The sequence below is a fragment of the Salvelinus sp. IW2-2015 genome, linkage group LG20 (genome assembly GCF_002910315.2).
Source record: "Salvelinus sp. IW2-2015 linkage group LG20, ASM291031v2, whole genome shotgun sequence".
Taxonomy (NCBI): Eukaryota; Metazoa; Chordata; class Actinopteri; order Salmoniformes; family Salmonidae; genus Salvelinus; species Salvelinus sp. IW2-2015.
The window spans coordinates 76,825,595-76,850,945 of NC_036860.1; the positions used below are offsets into that span (position 1 = coordinate 76,825,595).

Sequence of the window (25,351 nt, forward strand, 5' to 3'; positions counted from 1 at the left end):
AGCTGAATTCTGTTGCAGACATGACTCTTGTGTTTTGAAGTTCCTTACACTCTCTCTCTGTCTCTCTCCCCTCTTCTCGTTCTCCCTCCTCCCCCCCCCATGACAGCACTTGGCTGGCTACTCTGAGTGCCATTCTGATGCCAACGGCCTCATAGAACGATGATGCCAGCCCAGCCGACGCTATGACAACCATATGGGTGTGGAGGAAATCGGTGCCCTCTGTGTCTGGGACATGCATATTAGTCACACACCACCCTGTCCCCGAAATMCCTTTATATTTCCTCTGCTTGAAGCTCTGCCATAAACAACAGTGAAGCGCTGCTGCCTGATCAAAGATGCTGTTTATTAAAAAGGTTACCTGTCTGTGCCTCTGAATGAACCCTATTAATAAGATGGTGGGTAGAAGTACACCATATTTATTTTTATTTAACTAGGCAAGTCAGTTAAGAATAAATTCTTATTTACAATGACAGCCTAGGAACAGTGGGTTAACTGCCTTGTTCAGGMGCAGAACAACAGATTTTTACTTTGTCAGCTCTGGGATTTGATCTAGAAACCTTTCGGTTACTGGCCCAACTCCCTAACCACACCTGCCGCCCCTGTCAGTTAGTGTCTTTCATGCTATTTGACCTAACTGGGAGTTTTATGCTTCTTTAGTGCACCAATAAAAATACAGTAGCTGCTTTGTTGTGATAAGATCCTCTGTTTTACATGGAGGAATGTTCTTGTATTCTGAGTCCACACTGGTTGTTTAGACAAGCATTTCGCTACACCCGCAATAACATCTGCTAAATATGTGTATGTGACCAATAACATTTGATTTGACAGCTGTCCATTGGCACGGRTACACCTCAAAGTGTACTGATGATTGACATGCTGTGTCCTCTCCTCTGAATGAGTATAGTGAAGCAGTAAAAGGAGATATAACTCCTGTTCCATCCAGGAGGATATATGGTCAGGTCTTAGTCCTATCTAACTTCCTTTGYTTTCTGCTATCGGCTTTTAAACCTGACTGAAAAATGCCCAACAGGAGCAAAATTCCATTGTTGCGTTGCCCAGGTAACGGCTCTCTCGTGTTGCCCACTCAGAGGGCACCGTGACTTTGGTACACACTCAAGCACATACTCGTCACCACACACACAACACACACACACACACATACAGTACATGTGTCGCCGAACACGCGGCCAGACACCACACACACACACATGGATGGACACACCACTCCACACTCCCCCTCTCCGCCACCTATGGCCAGCACTTGTGTTTGGTTTCCAAGGCGCTGGCTCCAAGTGGCCTCTCAGCCTGTAGTGTTAGCTGTATTGGGACTGAAGAGCCTCTTGTCCGTGTGCAAACAGTGAGGAGGGACCCAAGGAGCACAGAGGTACATAGAGACAGCTTCAACAGGTCTCAGAACAGCCCAGGGAGACGCAGACCAGGGTCAGGCTATCTTTAGATGATAACAGGTTACTATCTTAGTTCTCACCGATTGTCTGTCTGTCTGTGTGAGAGGAATTGAAGCATGGCAGGTAAGGGTCCGTCTTAGTATTCCACCAGCTCCGACCAGGGGTCAGTTGTTCATCAGTCAACTGTATCTGTTTTAGATAGACACACAGGTTTAGATATAGTGTATTGTCTCTTTCTGTGGTTGACTTAGCCAAGTGAAAACCATTCCTTAATATCCTTGTGTTAGAGGACAGTTTCTTACCGGGGCTATTTGATATAGGTAGGCTACTAGGGTACTGGGTTTCATATGCAGCAGCTTGTTTGGACMTGATGATGCGTGGCAGGTAACCAGGGTCAGAGAACATCTCTGTGAAGATGAACCCTGTTTGAATAATGGATGACCTACACWTACCTGCGCTATGTAACAGAGTAGGTGTCGCTGGGATGAAACCTGAACTGGATAGGAGCKGTTCTCTGGAGCAGGYATATGAGTCACTCTGGAATTCTGTTCTGGTGTTTGACGGAGGTGGGACAGTTACAGGATATTTAGGACTGACTATAAGATTGGAGAATTGCCATGATTAGATGTTGTTGAATGGTTGTGAATAGCTGGTATGGAGGAMGGAGTGTGAGTTTGTGTGGAGTCCATYACTGAGCAGTGTTCTCTTCTGCTTTCAGGATCTTTGCCTGAGCCTGTTGTCAACGGAGACATGGAAAAGACGGTAAGACTTGGATGCCAAATACCTTATTGACCTAATATCATACAAAACTAAAATTTGAGAGAGAGGGAAACAGACAGACAAAGAAAGAGTTGCGCTCCCACAGAGTGGACTTCCCAAAACACTTTTGGACTTAGTCATTTTTCACTAGTCTTTTTTCCTGGCACTGTGGAGGTCACTGACAGGTCAGCCCCTAGAAATGAAACACTGTGGATTAACTGCTTCTGCGTTGGCACTGACAGTCACCCTATCAGCTGAGCATTCATAGGGAGTGGACTAGTATTATTTTATGGGACTGTAGAGTGTGTGTATTGCTTCATATAATTTACTTTGTCTTGGTTGGTTCTCACTCTCCCTCCAGCTCACTCATTAATGAATAAAACAGACTGTTTCCAGCAGGCAGGCTGGCCCAGGCAGGCTGGCCCAGGCAGGGAGGGTATCTTACTCTCTGTGTTGATATTATATGTAAATCCTGTGTAATCTGAATACATTCACTCAGGAAGCCAGGAGAGCAGTCTACCCTGACAGAACCAGGTTCAGGTGTCTGTAATATACAGTAGCAGGGCTAGTGTAGCCCTCAATAGTGTGCTCAGAGCCTGGTAGACGGGTATAGAGGGTTCWCATGGTAATGCTGGATAACAAGAAGCTGAAAGCAATACACTGTTGTTTAGGCATGGAGAATTCATCAGCACCATGTTAATCCCTCTGAGGTATTTGTACATAATCCRTTAGTACYGGGACAGACCAGCSCACACCTACCACCTACTGTACTGTAGACTCAGGAACAGAGAGAGAGATCTGGCATATGATAGCAGCCCACTGTATTATCTGGGGATTCTCTATTGTGTGTTGTGATATAATCTAGATATGGTCAGTGATTTGGAGGCTTGCCAAACAGGCAGATAAACCCAGAGTCAGGCCACTGGCCACAAACCGAAGAAGATTTCATTAGGTTAACTCCACTACATTAATAGTATGCTAATAGACTTCATATGTAAAGAAGACAGACGCAGGTCAGTAGTGAGACCCTAGTCCTCAGTCATTGACCATCATTCTAACCCCCAAATCTAACAATCAAAACATTGGATTAAGTGAGAGGGGAGGCAGGGTAGAGAGGTGAGGGAAAGGCAGAGAGAGAGAGAGTAGTTGAGAGGTTGTAGAGAGGTTAGGGTGAGGTCACTCCATGGGGTCAGTAGAAAGCGGATGTTTCCGGTTTTCAGGGATGCAGTATTTTCAACCTAACTTCTGCTTCCCCTGAAAAACAGAACGTTTTTTTACACCTGCTATTTTAGATTAGGGTGAGGTAGGCACTGACATGGCAGAACAGGGTGGTTGGGTCTTCTCTAATGCTCTGACCCCAGTAGGCTCTAGTAAACTGCTGCTGCTGCCTCTATTGGCCTAGGGAGACATATCATACAACTTCCCAACCAGCATGGTCAGACAGTGTGTGTATGGGGCACAGGAAAGTCTGCCTCCCTGTGGGCAAACATAATATTGCAGCCAGACTCTCCATGGAGAGTTCTCTCAAACTTGACAAACTTCACTTTGGCTACTTGTATTTGATCTGATTTGTTGCTTGCTGTCTGTGTGTCCACTGCAGGTGAATGGAAATGGAAAACTGGCCAAAGAGGTGGAGCAGGACTCTAAGCTGTCAATCAGCCCATCTCCAAGCAACACCTCCTCCAACGCCTCACTCACAACACCGTCCACAGAGGTAAGTCCCTCCCTGAAAACACATGTGAAGCAGCATTATAAATCTGCTGAAGTCTCATGATCTGAATGTGTATCCATCTATACAGTAATGTATAGTGTCTATTATTTGAGCACACTTGTAAAATAGGCTTTACTACAATATCAAAATATCAATTTCTTCTCTCTCTAGCCTTGTTTATACTTGGTGCTAACATGTGTCCTTTGTCGTAATCTTATCCACATTCTTATTGGGCCCACATTGTAGCCGTTGCGTCTACATCTCTTATCCGTCTATTGTGTCCACATTGTGACCAGATATCCTGGTCCCTCCCTGTATGAAAATGATTTGACAGATATTCTTTCAAAATAATATGTATTTATTTTAAGGTACATCGAACCCATAAGTCAATGGCGTCACCTGTCAATTATTTTAGAGGGCGGGATAATGATTTAAATGGTTTCACTATCCAGATCTGTGTGTGTTGCAAGATCAGATCACAATGTGTCTTTTAGTCATCTACACCTGTCTAAATATGCTGGCAAAATAGAATGTTATATATATGGGGGATACAATCTTCCCAGCTCTACAGATTCTGCTGTGAGGAGGCAGAGTCATTAGATAATTTATTTTGGTATTGTCCATATGTAGCTCGTTTTTGGTCACAGGTCCAGGAATGGCTGAAGAATTGCAACATTTGCCTAGAACCAACGCTACAGATAGCAATACTGGGTGATTTGAAAAGCCATAGTCAATCAATCAATAATATAATAATTATTTTAGCAAAACAAATTATTTTTATTTTACAATCTGTAGAAGCTATGAGAATAGGAAGGTTCAATTCTTTTGTGAAGCATCACAGCACAGTTGAAAAATATATGGCAAATAGAAATCCGAAATGGATGATGTTGAGAGATAGATGGGAGGGGTTGAATGGAGCTGAAGGGTGGGACTAATAACAAGATAAACAATGTAAAACATACGGGATCTGTAAAATGTATATAGGTTCGGAAKTGTTGTGAAATAGCACAGTTACAAATAGAAATCAAACTGGATGGACATCAGAAATAGAGGAAGGACTAAGAACAAACAAGAGAGAACTATTGTAAAGTAGACTGTGTCTGTAAAATGTGTATAAGATGTATAAATTGAAGGTAAAAGCAGAAGTGTTTATTAGTTTACTCCAATTGAGGGATTGGTGGTAGGGTTTGCGGGGAATAATAATAAAGGTATATTCTTTAAAAAAGTATGTATGTCTATATAGGTATGTGTATGTATATATGTGTATATGTATGCATGCGTGTATGGATATATATATTTACCAAAAAAATATGGGGGATTGGAAATGATGCAGACAATTACATTGGAAGCAACATTATTTCCACAATATTAAGCTGATCCACCCCTTACATTTTTATTTTTTAAATCAGAATGTGGACAAGATCAGTACAAAGTACTCATGTTTAGAACCAGGTATAAATGGGGCTTGTGTCTCTTGTGCTTTCTCTCTCTACTTCTACTCCTCTCTCACACTCTCTTTTAACCCCGCTCTCTTCTCCCTGGTTGGTCAGTTGCCTGAGCCAGTGATCATGGGCGCCATCCCGGGTCTGAACCTGTCCCTGCAGCAGGTCAAGGAGCGTGCTCACCAGAAACGCTCCAACAAGAGGGCCCCGCCCATGGACTGGAGCAAGAAAAATGAACTGTTCAGCAACCTGTAGATAGAGCACCTCGCCCTGCACACAGCCACATACAGTAGATACTCACAGAGAGGTCAGTGAAGGAGAGAGAGACGGAGAGAGAGGGGTTGTTCTAAGCCCCATGTTTTCTATGACTCATTAAAACCAGCAGTTTAACTATTGGTGAGGGAGAATACAGGTATATGTATGTAAAATATATACACAGATATTTGTATTATATTCCAGATGCTATAAATGATGTGCTACCAATATCTAGACGAATATGCCAATGTTGGAAAGGAAACAGCTACATCAGATCAGAATCTTTGTATTGTGATTTGAAAAWRKYMTTTTWAYMWWTRCKWMTRKKMMMMRSYYGMMGMTMMMMMMMMTTTMMWKCRMGGMMMMMWWMSCCKYYAYYKSCRMGYAYMRCCRMSRMGMRKWWYGCRMGMTGSRMSRRGMRYMWGRSMYMRYGMWSMRRRRTKTMYRSYRRKRTCRWCWKSWTYWTKAMRKYTRYWWYKAKKWRAAACAATATTTTTCTCGCCTTAAARGAGAATGGGACCAGCCACTTACATACCTGTCTAGTCTATCACCTTTCAGGGACCAAATAGCAAGCCTCTTCACACTTCCAGTCAGATGCAAATGTCTTTCATGTAGCTGAGCTTTGGGTCAGTCGAGCTTCAGACTGGAAGTGTGCGGAGACTTTTTCATGTTTCTCCAGTTTTTGCCTTCAGCACCTTCACTAATCAGCTCTGGGTGTGTGGTAGATTCTATTATCTGGAAACCTTTTAGGGACCAAAAACCTGATGAACGACAACCACTGACAGTCAGTCAGTCATTGGGGAACGATATGTTGGTGCAGTGTCTATCCATACCAGTCTTACTTCAATAAATGTGAAGGTGAAAGCCTTACGTCCATAGCATTGCCATTACCACTGTACATTGCGATACTTTTAATTTCAGAGTTATTTTTTATTGCCATTGTCAAAATGCTTTGAGGTTTTTACATTTACGTAGATGTACTTAAACATAATTTCTTTCTTTAATAAGAATATAAATGTCTGCGCTTCACTAGATTTTATGTGTATGTTCAGTATTGAGAATGACTGAGATTCACTATTTTGACTATTGAATTGTATGGGGGTGTCATGCTCTTTAACTGTTCATGTTATTTCTATACTGTATTAAATTGTAGATCTCACCATTGTTGTCCCATGACTCTACATTTAAATTAAGACTACAGTAACATAAATGTTAGGAATCTATTTCTGTGCTATGAAGGTGTAGATGACATGCACCCACTCTTAAAAGGCTTCTGGATATTTAAATCCAGAAATGAACGAGAGAAGTCCACAGGATCAGACTTGAATATTTAATGGTTAACTGTAACCAAATGAAGATCCAGCTGGATGAAAAAGGACAGATGTTGATAACTCAAGACAATATAACATATATCCACAGACCCATCTTAAATAAGGTGCCTCTAGCAGGTCTCAGTTCCGTCTGAGACACACAGACCTCTTTCACATTCACGCAAGGCTCTCCTTCACCTCACCTCTTCAAAACCACTGTTCCTCCTTCCATAACACAAARGCCAGGTGTGCGTGTTTAATGTGAGAGCAGCTTGAACTGAGTAGGTGTGACATTCCTGAGAACGACAGAGATGAAACCCAGGTTACAGCCAGGGATCACATTCACACTGAAACGACACAAACATTTACAGTACAGAGGACACTACACAATCATACAAGTCAGGGTTAATAATTTGAAAGTTCATGAGGAAGATAGAAACACAGCATAGAAGAGTTCATTCCCCCTGCTAGAAGTACTGTAGCATGCCCAAATATGGAACATGTTTGACAGGGAAAAAAACAGACAATTTTTGATGACCATGTAGATAATTAATTTCATTCATGTTACAATAAGGAAGACCAGAACCCCTTAACAATGGTTCTGCATTTTATGGAAATATTGAAAATATTGAAGGAAAATCTGTACAAAGAACTTTGGTTGAATATGATTCTGCTCCCAGATATACCTATAAGTATACAATATACATATTTAGATACTCTAATTTAAATACTAGTTGGACTAATCTACATTAAAATGTTTTTCTTTCAAAAATAGTGTACATTATTAATATCTTGCATGTCATCCCTCGGCTGTACAAAGCACGTATAACTCCTTATACTGACAGTGTGGACAGTGACGACAGCTAAATATGCTTTGACGAGCAAAGGTCTTCTTCCCTTTTGTATAAACAATATTATCCAGCACTTCTACATGTTTTACATAGCTTCATAAAACCAGACATGATATAGCATCTAGTCATTCTGTATTACTAAAGAATGATTACTAAAGATTAACAGCACAAACGTACTGGCACCATGCCTTGAGGAAGACACAAACGTACTGGCACCATGCCTTGAGGAAGACACAAACACACTTTCATTGTGGTCAACTTGGTAGAAAATGGATAAAATACAAGAGTATTGAAAATATCAACAAGGTCCAATTGATTGGTCAGACATAGTGAAATACAAAGGTCAAATGACAGATACAGCGTCTAATACAAATGGTAGTGTATGGTAATATTCTGTCTAGGAATGGTTCCTTTATAGGACAGTATAAAAACACTTCTCCCCATTGTCTCTCTCTCTCTCTCTCTCTCTCTCTCTTTCTACTGCTACAGTGGCCAAACAATGACTTTACACAGAGGTGGATACTGTGAGAAAGGAGGGAAAGAAAGGCACACCAACATGACGAAGAAATGGAGGATGTTGGGTAGAATAAAAAGGACAACACAGTTTAACTCGTGTTATATGAAACAACCCAATACAACGGTGTACTGGTACAGTATGTTGTCCACCCCTCATGTATCTACAGTCAGTCAGTCAGGCCCTGTGTTGAAACCAACAGGGTTGTTGTGACTGATGCCAATGCACTGTAGAGCAGAGTTAAGTGCTGGTGTTGAAAGGAGAGGAAGGGGCAACATGGAGGCAGGGAGGAGGGAGATGGATCCACACTGTTCATTAAAACCATCCCAGTCCATGGCACATCCTACAATGTAGTCCCATATGTTTTCTGTTAGTCTGGTGGTGGGGGTTGGTCTGTAGTTTTAAGGGRGTCGGGGTCGGAGATAACACTTAGGTGGGGTGACCTGCTCCATTCTCCCTCTCATGGTCATTAGTACTTCCTGAGGTGAAGGGTCAAGGGTCAGTAGGCTGGTCAGTGGAGTGGATAGAGGGCTTAGTCCAGCATGGCATCCAGCTGGTCAGCAAGGTCATCAAACATGTTGCCAATGTCATCCAGAATGTTGCCCGCTGACTTCARTGTGTTAGCCCCACTGTCAGGAGGTGGAAAAGAAGCAGGGTTAAGTCATGGAGATAGATAGGAGGACTCTAGTGCTCAAAAGCCTGTTTTATCAAGGGCAGTGCCATTGAGGACTTTCACCATTTTGAAGTAGTCAAATATGGGTTAAGGAAGGATCACATAATTCCATCCAGGTCATCAGGTGGGACCTGAGCAAACATTCCATAACTGCAAGTGACAGTAAATCACCAATGTTGGCTTTATACCTGTTCAGACAACACACTCCAGCTGCAGTATGCAACCTTTCAGTTTGTTTACTAACTCATTGAAGTAGTAGAAGAAAACTGACTACTTCAAAATGGAGATGGCCTCAATGGCGCTGCCCATGCTCTCACAGACACCATAATGGGACAGATACAATGTTGCATGKATGCTACTTCAGTTCACATAAACAGTAGAGTTTATATGGCCTGTAAATACAGGAAATGGTGAGGTGTTTATCCTGTTCTCTTACCCGTCAGTGCTGTCCTCCTGGGTGAGTTTTCTCTCCACAGCCTGCAGTGCTGCCTCCAGAGAGGTGCTGGTCTGCTCCAGCCTCTGRTGCTGCACCACCTCTAYCCCCGGGCCAGACTCTACRCCTGGGCCTGGGCCYACCACACAGACCTGGGGCTTGCCTGTCTGGGCTGCCTGGCWCTGAAGCCCTGGGGCTGGGGGACACCGGCTGGGTGTGGGTGATGGTGGGGCTGAGAAGGCAAGACTRTGTACCACGTTGACAGTCATAGTGGGCGGCACWATGGCTGTTGGACAGGAAGCAAAAGCAGAAATTCAGAATTGATAATAAAAACAGAAAGACATAATAATGAGATTCCACGTGTAATAAGTTACCTGTAGCAGCAGCCAGACTGTGTCGGGACGGTTTTGGGGCTGTGACGGGGGGTCCGTGGGAGCTGTGAGGCTTGGGGGAGACGGGGGGTTTGAGGGGTGTGCCTGTCACTGCTAGGTTCTCCAGCKCCTCCAGACTGGCCTCACTGATCCTCAGACTGACCAGACTCACCTCCTCACAGCTCTGYGACTGGGGCCTGCTGCCTGGACTGGAGTCTGACRCTATCTGGCCCTCARWGTCACTGGTGGMAGAGCTGCCAGCATGGTCTTTAGGCTTGTATCTCCGCTTCACAGTGTCTGACTCCTTCAGGTTAAACTCAGGCACCTCCAGGGCTGTCTTGGTGGGCCYGTTCTTGTCTGCCGGGATCTCCACAGTGCTCTCGGCCCTGGGCGGCCCTCCRACCTTGGGCCTCTGCTTGATGGTGAGGTTGCCCTCCTCGGCGAAMGGGATACACTCGCTGGAGCTATTGTGAGGGGATGAGGAGCCATCCAACCCCGGTGCCTTAGGTTCCTCCTCCTCAGAGTCTGACTTCACCCCTCGCTCTGGGTCTGGGTAATGGTCTGGGATGTCGGTCTGGGCTGGAACARATTCYCTCTGCACCCTCCTCCTCATCCCTGCGGAGGCCTCTCTGGGCTCCAGTCCTGAGGGGGTGAGGCTGGGGAGGGGAGGCTCTGGTTGGAGGAGGTCCAGCCTGGGCCTGGACAGGTTCTTCCCCTCAGTGGAGGCCTCCAGACAGGCTGCGATYCTCCTCACGCTKCCTGGGCTGTCTGTCTCCACCCCCCCAGGAGAGGGCGCCATATTCTCAGTGGACCCAACGCTGGGGCTGCTGCTCACCGAGCTCAGTCTCTTGGGCGGGGCTGGAGGGGGACCCTTTTTACGAGCGCGCACGGCAAAGGACTGGCTACGTCCCACAGTGCCGTACTTTACGGGTGTGGTCTGCATGCCTGCCAGCTGGCTGCGTCCGGGCCGGCGGGTCAGGGTGGCGTAGGACRCTAGGGTYCTAGAMGGCGGAGCCAGGTCGTCATCSTCTTCYTCTGGTTCGCCGTCTGACAGGGCATAGCGTGTCAGGCTCTGGCTGCGCTTCTTAGGCGGGGCCAGGGTCATGGCGTGGTAGGTGTGTGCCAAGGGCTTGGTGGGCGAGCCGTGGCCCAGGTCGYTGCTGCCACAGTGGGAGTGGAGGTAGCTGAAGCCCCTCTGGGCCGGGGAGCCCTGGGGAGAGGAGCCTAGGGAGTGAGACCCYGGGCCTTTAGGCTTGGCTGGGATGGCTGGGTACTTGAACARMGTGGCTGCCCCCAGGGGGACCTGCTTGGGAAGCTGCTGCTGTAGTATGGACCTCTGGTCCCAGCCTTCTGGAATGTTCCTCTCCTTGGCAGGGCTGCTGTCAGCACTGAGGCTGGTGGAGGTGCTGCTGCTGCCTAGGCTCTCCTGTGAGCGGCTGTGGGGAGTGATGGAGGCCGTGGGGGGGTCCTGGGAGCGCCCTGAGCCCCTGGACCGGGCGTCGATGCTCTCTTGGCTCCGAGACATGCCCACGGCACTCTTGATGGCCAGGCCCTCCTGGTAGTGGCTGGACATGGCTGTCTGCAGCTCAGCGCTCAGCTCGCTGTCCWGGAAGGTCAGCATCTTGGGGGTMTGGGGRGAGGGGCAGTCGGAGGCGCTGTCCGGGGGCTCGATGGTGACCAGGTGAAGGGCTCCAGGGGGCTTGCGGCGCAACGTGCCCTGGKCAGATTCTGCAGCCAGGATGGCCCTCTGMATGTCACACAGCTTCTTCACGGCCAGCATCATCTTCTTCTGGTGGCCCAGCTTGGTGATGCCTATCTCCTGCAGGTCCTCCCAGGTCAGGTCCCGTACGATGCTGATGGAGTCATAGCCYTTCTCTGACAGCTTCCTTTGGTACTGWGGCAGGCCTATGGTACTCAGCCACTCCCCCAGGTCTGCCTGGAGTAGGAGAAGAGTCACAGTCAGACCTACACAGTTGAAACCTTTATGAAAGTAATGTAAAACCTGACTTGCACACAAAAGCAGACAGACAGACAGACAGACACATGCATCAGTAAGACCTTACCGGGATGTATTCAGGCAGCCACTCTGGGATGCTGAGGTTTCCTATCTCGATTGAGATCTTCTTGCGGTGGCCTGGCTTGGTGACACCGATGGCCGTCAGGTCCTCTGGGGTCATCCTGCTGATGGTGGGGACGTCGTAGCCGGCCGTGATGAAGTTCCCAGTGTACTGCTCCAACTGGAAGTCACTCAGCCACTGGTAGATGGCCTCTGCATCCTACACCAGAGGGGAGGAGTTGAGTATCACATTGACATCAATTACTGGCCTATTCACTGTCCTCCTTTCTTTTAATAGATACATTGATTTCACTGTGGCATACAGAGTACACAGAAAAATACAATAATGGGTTGTAATGTGTGGCAAACATGGACAATATTTCTTGTCCTGTCCTGTGTCTGTCCTGTCCTGTGCCTGTCCTGTGCCTGTCCTGTCCGGTGCCTGTCCTGTCCTGTCCTGTCCTGTGTCTGTCCTGTGTCTGAGTCTCACCTTGCCCTCCAGTAGCTGCTGAGGACGTACAAACTGTGGGGAGACAAACTGCTGTTCCCCTGGTCTTTGTATGTTCACCATCGGCCTCCGAGGAGCACCCAGAACCACTAGACAAGAAAACACACTGGAGAGTTAAATGAATGGTGTTCAGGATGTTTTCTACCAATAAGCACAAATCAAACTAGAAAGGTGAAGTTTCAGGAGAAATGTTGTGGTATGTAACAGTAATGAGAGAAAGGGCTGGTATTCCTACCTGCAGTCAGGTCAGGCTGTTTATTGGGGACTGMTTGCCCTGAGTCACCAGCAGAGGGCGCTGGCTGCACATCAAAACAGAGCACAAGACAAGTTACAGAGAGCACAGGAATCAACAATCTGTTGACTGGCACTACATACAAAGACAGTAAATCACAATATCACATTTCCTCTGTTCATAGCTGTGAGTAAGGTTGCAATTATTTTAGCATTGTTATCTATCTCAATAAGACTAGCCAGGATAAATAAAGCTGAAATAACAATTGGACCAGTACTTTGGCTGTGTCTGGGAGTGCGGTGGTCTGSTGGTGTTGTCCYTTGGGGGCAGTGTTACTCTCTGTGCTCTGTCCACTCCCAGCACTACGGGTGCTGCCCACACTGCCCGTACTCCCTACACTGTTCCTGTCACCTGCTACATAGGACCACAGGAGAGGAGGATGGAGAGAGGGAGAAGAGAGAGAGAGAGATAGAAGTGAGGGACGTTAAAGACAACCGTGGTGGCTGGACAGCGAGAGAGAGATCAAAATGAGGTACCTCCCCTCTGTGTCCTTCCAGAGCRCACGTCAACACAGTCACACACACATCCACATGATTCTAACTGAAGCTGGCAGAGGATGGCAGAGGTTGGGGCTGTGGACCCTGTCACTGAGCCAGCCAAGTCATCACAGATCAGGGGGTGGCACAGGCCAGGACAGGACGTCGTTTGCTGCCATACGAAGCCAAGGGAGATGGTTGCATGGTGGAGCGGAGCTGCAGGCATAGAGCAACAGCAGCCAAGGGTACAGAACTACAGAATTACAGGGGTAAACTACAACTACAGTCCTGCAGTAGGACAGATGAAAGGTCATCCACAATGGAAAATTCCTACAGCGGAGTACACAGGGCACCCATTAAGCTTGCAGTGTCCTGTAGACTGTCGAAATGGTCACTTTTTTGGTCACTGGAACAGAGGTTTCCTGGTGGTCCCATCTTGTGGCAGCAGGGYGAACAGCAGGAGCTATGGGAAGCTCAGTTTGAAGCTGGCACATGYCAAAGGTAGAGCATGGGGACAGGGGACAGAGACAGCCAGCTATTGTCATGGGGGGACAGTGGAGGGACTCTTACCCGCGGTGTGTGAGTTCCTGAGCACCCAYATGTCCTCCAGGGGACAACCAGGCTGAGAGAGGCTGCTGGGAGGCCGACCTATCAGACATAACAACACTGTTGGGCCATGGGGGTACCATGGCCCACGGAGCAGCACTGGGGATTGGCTGGGCCTGAGCATGAGAGGGGTTTAGAGGGGGCGAACATAGGTGTCCTTGTGCCCTCACCACGGTTCACAGTGGTGGGGAAGTTGTCTGGCTGGTTAGGGGGCTGAGTACCGTATATAGGTTTCGATGTGCGTCTGTCCTCTGAGTGCATGTATAAGGGTGTGTGTGTGTATATACCTGGGTTGGCGCCGAGGCCGATGGCGTGGGGGAGGGCCAGGTGGGGATTGTTGGGGGTGTACAGTGTGTAGGAGTCGTCGGTCTGGGGGGCTGAGCTCAGACTGGAGGAGAGGGGGGCTCTGGAGAGGAGCTGGTGGCGCTGGGTGGGCAGAGAGGCGTGCCGGGACAGGGTGCCCCCTACACGGTCAAACAGGTAGGACACAGACAGAGAGGAGGTTAACGCAAGCTGATGGTTAGAGGTGGAKATMACATGGTATGGATGGAGAGATGCTGAGAGAAGAGGAYGAGGAAGAGAGAAAAATAGGAGCAAGGGATGGATTGAAAGCATGAGGGATTAGTCCAACCAAGGRAGTCTGGGAAATGGGGTGTTCTCTGGAGGGGCCAACCTGTAATGAAGAGGGGCCACAACTGCTCTTCCAATGCAGTGATGTGTAGCGATACAACCTATCAGTGTGTGTGTGTGTGTGTGTGTGTGTGTGTGTGTGTGGAGCCAAGAGAGAAACAGTTCGTTCAGGAAGTATTCATACCCCTTGACTTATTCCACATTTTGTTGTGTCACAGCCTAAATTCAAAATTGATTTATTTATTTTTTATCTCACCCATCTATACACAATACCCCATAATGACAAAGTGAAAAAAATATATATAGTACATTTTTGCAAATATATTGAAAATGAAATACAGAAATATCTCATTTACATAAATATTCACACCCCTGAGTCAATACATGTTAGAATCACCTTTAGCAGTGATTACAGCTGTGAGTCTTTCTGGGTAAGTCTCTAAGAGCTGTGCACACCTGGATTGTACAATATTTGCAATATAAATATAAAATTCTTCATGCTCTGTCAAGTTGGTTGTTGATCATTGCTAGACAGCCATTGTCATACCTTGCCATAGATTGTCAAGACAATTTAAGTCACAACTGTAACTAGGTCACTCAATGTCTGCTTTTATTTTTAACAKCCAACTACCAATAGGTTCTCTTCTTTGCGAGGCACAGGAAAACCTRCCTGGTCTTTGTGGTTGTATCTGTGCTTGATATTCACTACTTGACTGAGGGACCTTACAGATAATTGTATGTGTTGGGTACAAAGACGGGGTTATCATTTAAAAATCATGTTAACACTATTATTGAACACAGAGTGAGTCCGTGCAACTTATTATGTGTGACTTGTTAAGCACATTTTACTCCTGTACTTATTTAGGTTTGCCATAACAAAAAGGGTTGAATACATTTCAGCTTTTCATTTTCTATGAATTTGTAAAGACTTCTAAAAACAAAATTCCACTTTGACATTATGGGGTATTGTGTGTAGATCAGTGACTCAACATTTCAATGTAATACTTTTTAATTCAGGCTGTAACAACAAAATGTGGAAAAAGTAACGGGGTGTGAATACTTTCTGAAGGTACAGTAGGTGCAGAGGGAGAATTGAAGATGGGTCTCCCGTTCCCCTGATCTTTTGTTGTGGTGACAGATTTGCAGAGAAGACAGAAACCTGTCATTTGTCTCTGACTGCAGTGCTGAACTGCTCCCTGTTCTGTCAAAGCTGCTCCGTGAGTGTCACCACGCCAACCTATTCACTCAGGGATTTCTCCCTCTAGTGCACATCAAAGAGGTGGTGTGGGGCGGATTATCTTCTTCTGTGGTGTTAGGTAGGTAACTGACACCTTCTGTTAATCTAACCGGTATTAGAGGTAGACTGCGTGGGTAAGGGTGGGAGTTTTTACATAATGTACAATAGCAGATGACTCCTGCAGTTCCAAGCAACTTCCCTTTCCATTTCTGACTTAATCCTGCATTGTGAGTGTGCTGACATGTCTGGGAGATGAGTGAGTTAGTTAGTGAGTGTGTGTGAGTGAGTGTGTCTGTGTGTTGATGTCCCGACATGCCGGCAGCTGACTCAACAAGCTACGAATCCTCCGTTTCCTGCGGGTGCCACGGTTACGCAATGAAAGAGGCAATTGTCAGAGGGCTCTCTCTCTTTGCCCATTGCTTTCAGATGGGAGTGGGGAATGGCTAATGATTACACTGAACTTATAGGGTGTGTGTGTGTGTGTGTGTGTGTGTGTGTGTGTGTGTGACTGACCTGAGCGTCTGCTGATGACCTCTACAATGTTCGGGGGGAAGTAGCCCACCCGGTCGGTGCCCCTCTGGCTGTCGTGGATGTGCCCCTTCCAGCGCCCGTCCAGGTGCTGCTCTAGGACCTGCCAGGCAGCCAATCAAAACAAACATTAAGACAGGTCTAAACCAATCAGATGGCTATTACTACCCAGTGTCTCTCCATACTGAGGCAGGCAGGTCTGTGAYATTCTATAACAACGTGGTGTTATTTCCACTGTTCATGTACYTGTGTAGGAGTGTACCTGACCTGAAGTGTGCAGTTCTGGGACAACGACAGAAAGCACATGTTCCAACTTGAAACKCATTCCACGTGTTAACAACTTCATCTGTGTATCTTTGTCTCTGTATGGTTTGTTTTCATAATGTCAAAGATGTTTTACATAAGTTGGGAGGGTGGAACAAAAGCAGCYCCACAACCCTGAGATCAACTGTAGTACAATAACAAACCAAAAGAGAGAGAACCAAAAGGTCAAGCACATAAACAGATGATGACAGTAGTCATGTGTTTCTGATCATGTTCCATTTGTRCACATGAGCTGCTAAAACCCAGGCCATTGTCTCTGCTCCCTAATTTAGCAGCCTTCGTCAGAGGATACAAGCCAAGGGACATTAGGGTTAGGGGGCTGAGGGTATAGGGGAGAACAGGGGTGTTGGGTTGTGTGTCTGGTAAAAGATGTGGGTAGAGGGGGAAATAGCATGTACTGAATGGGCAGGTTTGGCAGCAAAAGAAAAATACATTTAAATGAATTGACCCGTCCAAGTTGGCAAAACATATTTTTCTAAAGGCCTAAACTAGCTAAAGGCACATGTGCGTGGGATTTATTTTACAATGCATTGTTTTCAATGATAAAAACCCTGCAGGCTCCGACGCCTCGCGCAATTAGAACGGCTCTATTTTTGCTTTTTATCGCTGGTGCTGTAGTCACACAAAATTAAATATTTCTTTGTAATTATTCACTTTTTTCCCAGCTCATTTGAAATGGAAGATGTAMCTAAGATTTGAGGCTTTACCATACATGCAAAATTAGACCAATTCATCCACTTAGGGAAACACAACATCGCTATCAGCCTGTCCAATCCTCACCCGCCTCGCTCCGCCCYACCACTTTTTACGTTTTGGTTCGGCACCAGTCCCCACTAAGAAGTCAGCTAACCTTTTGCCCAGAATCTAACATGTACATGTGTGTGTGAGGTGTGGAAAGGCTAGTTGATGTGTGAGGTGGATGGCCTGAGGGCAAGGTTTATGAATTGTTTCTCTCTGGTATTGAAGCAACCCCCCACAGCAGCAAAATAGGACGACACACTCCCAAGAAGGAAAACAGGCTAGGTTTCATGAGACGATGTGTATGTGTGTGTGTGAGAGACAGTAGTAGTAGTAGTAGTAGTAGAGTCATTGCTGAGAGGGAGTGATGGATGAATAACAGGGCCTGTTCCTACCCGTCTCTCTCTCTCTCCGGGCTCAAAGAGAGCCATCCTTCAGATATAGGGGCTCACTGTACTCTCTCCCWATAAACTAGTTCCCCCTCAGGAATATGGATAGTGAAGTTCACCTGTTGTGCACTATACCCCTAAGGACCTACTGGACCTTGAACTGATAGATGACATGCACATCAGGTCAGTCAGTTGAACTGATAGATGACAGTACATCATCGGTGGTCTAAGTTGAACTATAGATGACATGTACATCAGGTCAGTTACAGTGAACTGATAGATGACATTGTACATCGTTCAGTACGTGAACTGATAGATGACATGTACATCAGGTCCAGTACAGTGAACTGATAGATGACATTTACATCAGGTTCAGTACAGTGAACTGATAGATGACAGTACATCAGTTCAGTACAGTGAACTGATAGATGACATGTACATCAGGTTCAGTACAGTGAACTGATAGATGACATGTACATTCAGGTTCAGTACAGTAACTGAATAGAGATACATGTACATCAGGTTCAGTACAGTGAACTGATAGATGACATGTACATCAGGTTCAGTACAGTGACTGATAGATGACATTTACATCAGGTTCAGTACAGTAACTGATAATACATGTACATCAGGTTCAGTAAGTGAACTGATAGATGACATGTACATCAGGTCAGTAAGTGAACTGATAGATGACTGTACATCAGGTTCAGTAGTGAACTGATAGATGACATGTACATCAGGTCAGTACAGTGAACTGATAGAGTACATGTACATCAGGTTCAGTAGTGAACTGATAGATGACATGTACATCAGGTTCAGTACAGTGAACTGATAGATGACATGTACATCAGGTTCAATAGTGAACTGATAGATGACATGTACATCAGGTTCAGTAGTGAACTTATAGATGACATGTACAATCAGGTTCAGTACAGTGAACTGATAGATGACATGTACATCAGGTTCAGTAGTGAACTGATAGATGACATGTACATCATTGCAGTACAGTAACTGATAGATGACATGTACATCAGTTCAGTAGTGAACTGATAGATGACATGTACATCAGGTTCAGTAGTGAACTGATAATGACATGTACATCAGGTTCAGGTAGTGAACTGATAGATGACATGTACATCAGTTCATAGTGAACTGATAGATGACATGTACATCAGTTCAGTAATGAACTGATAATGACATGTACATCAGGTTCAGTAGTGAACTGATAGATGACATGTACATCATGTCAGTAGTGAACTGATTAGATGACATGTACATCAGTGTTCAGTAGTGAACTGATATGTACATGTATCATCAGGTTCAGTAGTGAACTGATAGATGACATGTACATCAGGTTCAGTACAGTAACTGATATACATGTACATCAGTTCAGTACAGTTGAAACTAATAGCATTGGACATGTACATCAGGTTCAGTACAGTAGAACTGATAGATGACATGTACATCAGGTTCAGTAGTGAACTGATAGATAGTACATGTACATCAGGTTCAGTACAGTAGTAACTGATAGATGACATGTACATCAAGTTCATAGTGAACTGATAGATGACATGTACATCAGGTTCAGTAGTGAACTGATAGATGACATGTACATCAGTTCAGACTAGTAAAACTGATTAATACATTTACATCAGGTTCAGTACAGTGAACTGATAGATGACATGTACATCAGGTTCAGTACAGCGAACTGATAGATGACATGTACATCAGGTTCAGTACAGTGAACTGATAGATGACATGTACATCAGGTTCAGTACAGTGCCTAGTGATGGTCTCTACACCCTGTCACAGTCTACACATTTTGCTGCCTTACAATGAAGTATTAACTCTGGGGCGTAAAGACACACAATCAAGACATCTTTTTAATTTGATTTTTATTAATAAAAATGTTCTATCATTTTTATTTAACTTTGGGAATGTGGAGTAGGTTGTGTTGATCGGTATGAACAAAATCAAATGTATTCCCTTTTGAGACAACATTTTAAAGCAGTAAAATGTGAAGACTGTGCAAGCGGTGTGTAGACTTTCACAAGTGACTATATGTGCTTTATGACTGATGGTAAGTTGATCACATCAAGTTGTTTGTTTACCGTCCTACAGTCCAGCGGTTTCCAAACCGTCCTATAGTCCAGCGGTTTCCAAACCGTCCTACAGTCCAGCGGTTTCCAAACCGTCCTACAGTCCAGTGGTTTTCAAACTGTCCTACAGTCCAGTGGTTTCCAAACCGTCCTACAGTCCAGCGGTTTCCAGACCGTCCTACAGTCCAGTGGTTTCCAAACCGTCCTACAGTCCAGTGGTTTCCAGACCGTCCTATAGTCCAGTGGTTTCCAAACAGTCCTACAGTCCAGCGGTTTCCAAACCGTCCTACAGTCCAGTGGTTTACAGACAGTCCTATAGTCCAGCGGTTTCCAAACCGTCCTACAGTGCAGTGGTTTCCAGACCGTCCTACAGTCCAGCGGTTTCCAAACCGTCCTTATAGTCAGTGGTTCCAGACCGTCCTATAGTCCAGTGGTTTCCAGACAGTCCTATAGTCCAGTGGTTTCCAGACCGTCCTATAGTCCAGTGGTTTCCAGACCGTCCTATAGTCCAGTGGTTTCCAGAACCTGTCCTACAGTCCAGTGGTTTCCAGACAGTCCTACAGTCCAGCGGTTTCCAAACCGTCCTATAGTCCAGTGGTTTCCAAACCGTCCTACAGTCCAGCGGTTTTTCAAACCGTCCTATAAGTCCAGTGGTTTCCAGACAGTCCTATATCTCAGCGGTTTCCAGACAGTTCCTATACTCCAGCGGTTTCCAGACAGTCCTATACTCCAGCGGTTTCCAAACCGTCCATAGTCCAGCGGTTTCCCAGACCGTCCTATAGTCCAGCGGTTTCCGGACCGTCCTATAGTCCAGTGGTTTTCAAACTGTCCTACAGTCCAGTGGTTTCCAAACCGTCCTATAGTCCAGTGGTTTCCAAACCGTCCTACAGTCCAGTGGTTTCCAAACCGTCTCACAGTCCAGTGGTTTCCAGACCGTCCTATAGTCCAGTGGTTTCCAGACCGTCCTATAGTCCAGTGGTTTCCAGACCGTCCTACAGTCCAGTGGTTTTCCAGACCGTCCTATAGTCCAGTGGTTTCCAGACCGTCCTATAGTCCAGTGGTTTCCAGACCGGTCCTATAGTCCAGTGGTTTCCAGACCGTCCTACAAGTCCAGTGGTTTTCAAACCGTCCTATAGTCCAGTGGTTTTCAAACCGTCCTAACAGTCCAGTGGTTTTCAAACCGTCCTACAGTCCAGTGGTTTCAAACCGTCCTATAGTCCAGTGTGTTTTCCAGACCGTCCTACAGTCCAGTGGTTTCCAGACCGTCCTACAGTCCAGCGGTTTCCAGACCGTCCTACAGTCCAGTGGTTTCCAGACCTGTTCTACAGTCCAGTGGTTTCCAGACCGTCCTATATGTCCAGTGGTTTCCAGACCGTCCTATAGTCCAGTGGTTTCAAACCGTCCTACAGTCCAGCGGTTTTCAAACCGTCCTACAGTCCAGCGGTTTTCAAACCGTCCTACAGTCCAGTGGTTTCCAAACCGTCCTACAGTCCAGTGGTTTTTTAAACAGTCCTAATAGTCCAGTGGTTTTTAAACCTATCCTCGGGGACCCGCAGACTTTTCACAATTTAGTTGTAGCGCTGAACTAGTTTACCGGAGTCACCTATTCAACGGCTTGATGATTAGTTGACATGTTGAATCAGGTGTGCTAGCTGTGGAATAGTTAAACTACATGGAACAGCTGAAAACCCCTCTGTAGTCCACACATATCTACATACTGGTGTCTACTGAATGCTCATGAAGCCACCGCACATAAACACTGACAGCCTGGTCTCTGCGCGGCCTATAAAACACCTGTTAGAGAGGATGAGCCTGACAGTTCACAGGGAAAACACACCTGTCCTAACAGACAACATGGGGGCACGGTTGGGCACAGTGAGTGTGGGAACAACACTGCAATGCCAGCTGAGGCACATCTGAGGAGTTACAGACAGCAAATAGAGAGGGTTGTGTGTGTGTGTTCCTGCTGCCTACCATGATGACATCCCCGGCCCGGATGTTGAGAGCGGTGGGGTCGTGGATGTTCCAGTAGTCTTTCAGAGCTCTCACCTGCAGAACACCTGTAGCATCTGTGTGTGAGAAAGACAGAGGGGAGAAAGACAGAGAGGTAGAGAGAGAGAGAGAGAGGGGGACAGAGAGGGGAGAAAGAGAGAGGGGGGGACAGAAAGAGAGAGGAGAAAGAGAGACACACACAAAGTTAGTTCAGGGAATTGGTATGAAGGCAGGAAGAAAATACAGCCCAATGATTGATTCATACTGACATGTACACCTTTTTCAAATCACCTTAAGGGGATATACCCAGACGCCGCTACAATCCCAATGCCTGTTGTTTCTTTATTAGTCACATCCGGAACTGGTATGTAATGTAGTAACATCAGAGAGCAGAGTCAGTCAGTGCTGTATTCAGCTTCTGACTGGTTGGTACACATCAATAATTAATCCATGACGAGGAGGTGTGGTGGCTGATTGTGTTCTATTCACTCTGCTCTGAACACAGAGAGAACTGGATCATAACAGGAAGTCTCTCTCCACAGCCTCCATGTTTGAAGCAGCAGTCTGCTGACTGAGGAACACAAGTGCTCATTGTGGCCTGAGTTCCCAGGCTGTGAGAACCAGATCAAAGACCCAGGCCTGCTGGATTACAGAGGAGATAGCAAACAGCAGAGGTCCAAAACACAGTCTCATGCATGCGCACGTACACAGGTGTGACACCTAACAATCACACACAAACAAACAAACAAACAAACACATAGGTCGCACACACACACACACCCACACTTAGTCTTTTGGTTGTGTGTGCGTACGTGTGTGTGTGTGTGAGCTGATAGGGTTATGTAACCTGTACTCCATGAGGTTAAACACAGCTGCTTGGTGAATTACAGCTTAGAGCATTTCATATCCCTCAGTCTCTCCTCTGGGCCTCTCTCGCTATAGGAAAGTCTGCACTGGCTCTGTCTCAGTCTGTCTCCTCTCCCAACACACACACCTCTGAACACTCTGTCCTGCAGAACTCAAACTGCAAAAGAATGCAAGAGTCGCTTCACTACACAAAAGCACAAAGAAAGAAATCCGCTAGCAGGAATCTATGCTGACATTTAAAAAGAAATTGCGGCTAAATAGATTTTTTAACACACAKATACATTTAGGAACACAATAAAAGTATTTGAGGAGGAGCGTTTTTATGATAAGAAATGACCAAAAGTGAAAGAATAAAATGTTTTTGTGGTGTTCCATGCTCAAGCAAGTACAATGTACCGTCAAATATTTTAGCCACTTAGGGGAGACAAAAATGTTCAGCTGCCCCTTTAAGTGCAACAGTGAGACTGACATGTCTGTCTGGGAGAGATGAGATTCTCCCATGTCTCTTCACTAGCAGTTGAGTTGAGCTCAAACAAGCTAACATAAAAACAACCTAGCATGTGAACAAAATGATATCCAAGAAACACAAGGACACTCAAGTCACTCAAGTAGACTCTATGGCTACACACTTCTAAAACAGCCAACATACTTTGAAAAGAACTACAGCAGCAATTTATATGCTATAAATCAAAACTCATACTTGACTTTTTCAGTTTGTGAGTAAAATGGTCGCACTGTAGAGCCCTGGTTCAAGGACAATAAAGCAGGCGGAAAACAKAGAATGAYAGGTAAAGACTGCCAAAGAATGATACTTKATGGAATAATGTCTTSATTTGTTAACAACTATCTGTTCACCTCGTAGGAGCTGCTTGATGTCCTTGCTGGCGTGAGAGGTGGTGAACTGGTTCACGATGTCCAGGGCMGTCTGGTTGTACGTGTTACGGATGTTCACGTCTATACCAGCCTGTCAAAACCACACACAACGTTATTGTCAATCAGATGTGCACTGAAACACAGCAACACGTTCAACATCYATGTTCTCAAGTCTAATGCAGTCAACGGCAYTGTACTGTACAGCCTATTCAATAATACACTTCACTTACATTGGACAACATGTCAKCAACTGTTAGTTGAATGTGSTAGAATAGTGATTGAATCAGACTAGTTAAAGACTAAYTGAGGTTGATGTCRCTCCAGGTGTCTTACCTCTAGCAGCTGTCTGACCACCTCCGTCTTGCCGTAGAGGGAAGCCTCGTGCAGGGCAGTGCCAGCCTTAGTGGCCCTGTTGATGTCGATGCCCGCTTTCAGCAGCAACCTGAACCAGACAGGAACAACACAGTACTACTTTAGTACAGCTTCAAGTTTACAAAGGCTGTTAACTCCAGGGTGAATTGTAAAGGTTTCTGCGAGGCAGAGCCATGGATGGAGCCAGCAGGACCAGATGCCAGGACAGTATATTATGTCAATGCAGTGTTACAGTGATCCACCGTAGCTAGTCTGCTCAACATCCCACATCACATGAACTCACTGAGGTGCCAGGGGGAAATTTGGAGAATTGACACTCGATTCCAGCTGCACAGACACACACACGCAGACACACACACACTCAAATATCCTGGTAGTGAACAAGGCAGTTAACCCACTGTTCCTAGGCCGTCATTGAAAATAAGAATTTGTTCTTACTGACTTGCCTAGTTAAATAAAGGTAAAATAAATAAAAAGTAGACAAGTTAAACTTTAGGAATATTAGTGGGAATGTCAGAGCTCTTCTGGGAATGTACAGCGTGGAAAGTTTGTTAGAGTGACAGGAGAGGTATATTCACACACACACACACCACACATACATAAGGCAAGGGGAAGTGGGCATCCACACACGCCCATATGCAAAATGGTTTGGTAACTAACTACCGCAAACCCATAACCCCTGTCTTTCCATGGCATTCCTGCTCATCAGCCAAACCAGAACCATACCACAACATCTCACAATGACCTCTGTCACAATCACACCATTTATCTATAGTAACCCAAAATAACAATACAAGACTCAGACAGATACTGACTCAGACAGTGACAGTGATTTGCATCATCAGTTTATCTCACCACTCACTTTAGTAAATAAGGCACGCATCTAACAAGAAGTCACTTAGAGCGAGAGAAGGAGACAGAGAGAAAGAGAGAGGGATTTTTGGGGCTCAGTTGCCAAGCACAGAGCGATGACTCAGAAGACTGAGCCCTGGTAAAGGGGCCATGCTGGGGACAAAGACAGGAGAGAGAGACAGAGATATAGAGACAGGGAGAGGAAGAATACCCCTCTCTTACATGAACTTCATTATTCTCATCCTGTTAGAGATACTGTGCTTCAGCATCTCTCACTCTCTCTTCCCATCTCCCCCCCTCTCTGCCCTGCGGCTGCTAAGCCCCGGGTCAGTGTGCTCGTTTCATTTCCCCTTAGAAACACAAAGGAGGGCAGGCTCATCAAAGTCTCTCTGTCCCTCTGGTTTGACTGGATGCTGAAAGAGAGAGCCCTATCCTGTTCTCCTCTCCTCCTTTGGGGCCGCACTGACTCAATAACCCACTGTTCATATCCCCCCTTTAATACCTCTATTACATGYATGTCTATGTGGGGCCAAAGTGGTGGAACCATGGGACAGGTTACAGCATGTATTGTGGTGACATAACCGTGTGATTGGACCACAGGGCATTGTTATGGAGTCATATGGCCACTGGATCCCAGAAATCCTTGTGCCATGGTTGAATACACAGTTWCTCTCTTTCATTATCAATTGAAGCCAATGAAAGCCTTGACTGTTTCTTTGGTAAGGTGGTTTGGACCAGGGAGGTGTGTCAGAGAAAGGGCAGACCACCACACCACAAATAGGACTCC

The 25,351-nt window shown here is 45.9% G+C and overlaps 2 protein-coding genes across 4 annotated transcripts in view; one reads left to right on the forward strand and one right to left on the reverse strand.

Moving 5' to 3' along the window:
- The first annotated feature begins 1,296 nt into the window (after nt 1–1,296).
- LOC111981199 (Na(+)/H(+) exchange regulatory cofactor NHE-RF1) lies at nt 1,297–5,892 on the forward strand. 3 transcript variants are annotated; one of them, XM_070449663.1, is made up of 4 exons: nt 1,297–1,384; nt 2,125–2,168; nt 3,766–3,879; nt 5,427–5,892. In XM_070449663.1, exons 2-4 carry the CDS (start codon nt 2,157–2,159, stop codon nt 5,571–5,573), a joined length of 273 nt encoding a protein of 90 aa, XP_070305764.1. In that variant the 5' UTR covers nt 1,297–1,384; nt 2,125–2,156; the 3' UTR covers nt 5,574–5,892. The 3 variants fall into 3 exon arrangements, with proteins under 3 accessions (XP_070305764.1, XP_023868134.2, XP_070305763.1); XM_024012366.2 differs by lacking the exon at nt 1,297–1,384 and adding an exon at nt 1,414–1,466; XM_070449662.1 differs by lacking the exon at nt 1,297–1,384 and adding an exon at nt 1,440–1,529.
- A 997-nt stretch (nt 5,893–6,889) lies between these two features.
- The window catches only part of LOC111981200 (caskin-2), an 84,284-nt gene continuing 65,822 nt past the window's right edge, over nt 6,890–25,351 (reverse strand). The window contains 13 exon segments of the mRNA XM_070449664.1: nt 6,890–8,877; nt 9,358–9,640; nt 9,729–11,661; nt 11,789–12,001; nt 12,272–12,378; nt 12,525–12,588; nt 12,799–12,935; nt 13,628–13,705; nt 13,951–14,127; nt 16,044–16,161; nt 21,583–21,677; nt 23,323–23,431; nt 23,674–23,782. Coding sequence (XP_070305765.1) covers nt 8,781–8,877; nt 9,358–9,640; nt 9,729–11,661; nt 11,789–12,001; nt 12,272–12,378; nt 12,525–12,588; nt 12,799–12,935; nt 13,628–13,705; nt 13,951–14,127; nt 16,044–16,161; nt 21,583–21,677; nt 23,323–23,431; nt 23,674–23,782 — 3,520 coding nt within the window. The 3' untranslated portion in view covers nt 6,890–8,780.

Coding starts and splice junctions, on each gene's coding strand:
- LOC111981199 (XM_024012366.2), top strand. Junction 2,169..3,765: donor ACGGAGACATGGAAAAGACG/GTAAGACTTGGA, acceptor TGTCCACTGCAG/GTGAATGGAAATGGAAAACT. Junction 3,880..5,426: donor TCACAACACCGTCCACAGAG/GTAAGTCCCTCC, acceptor CTGGTTGGTCAG/TTGCCTGAGCCAGTGATCAT.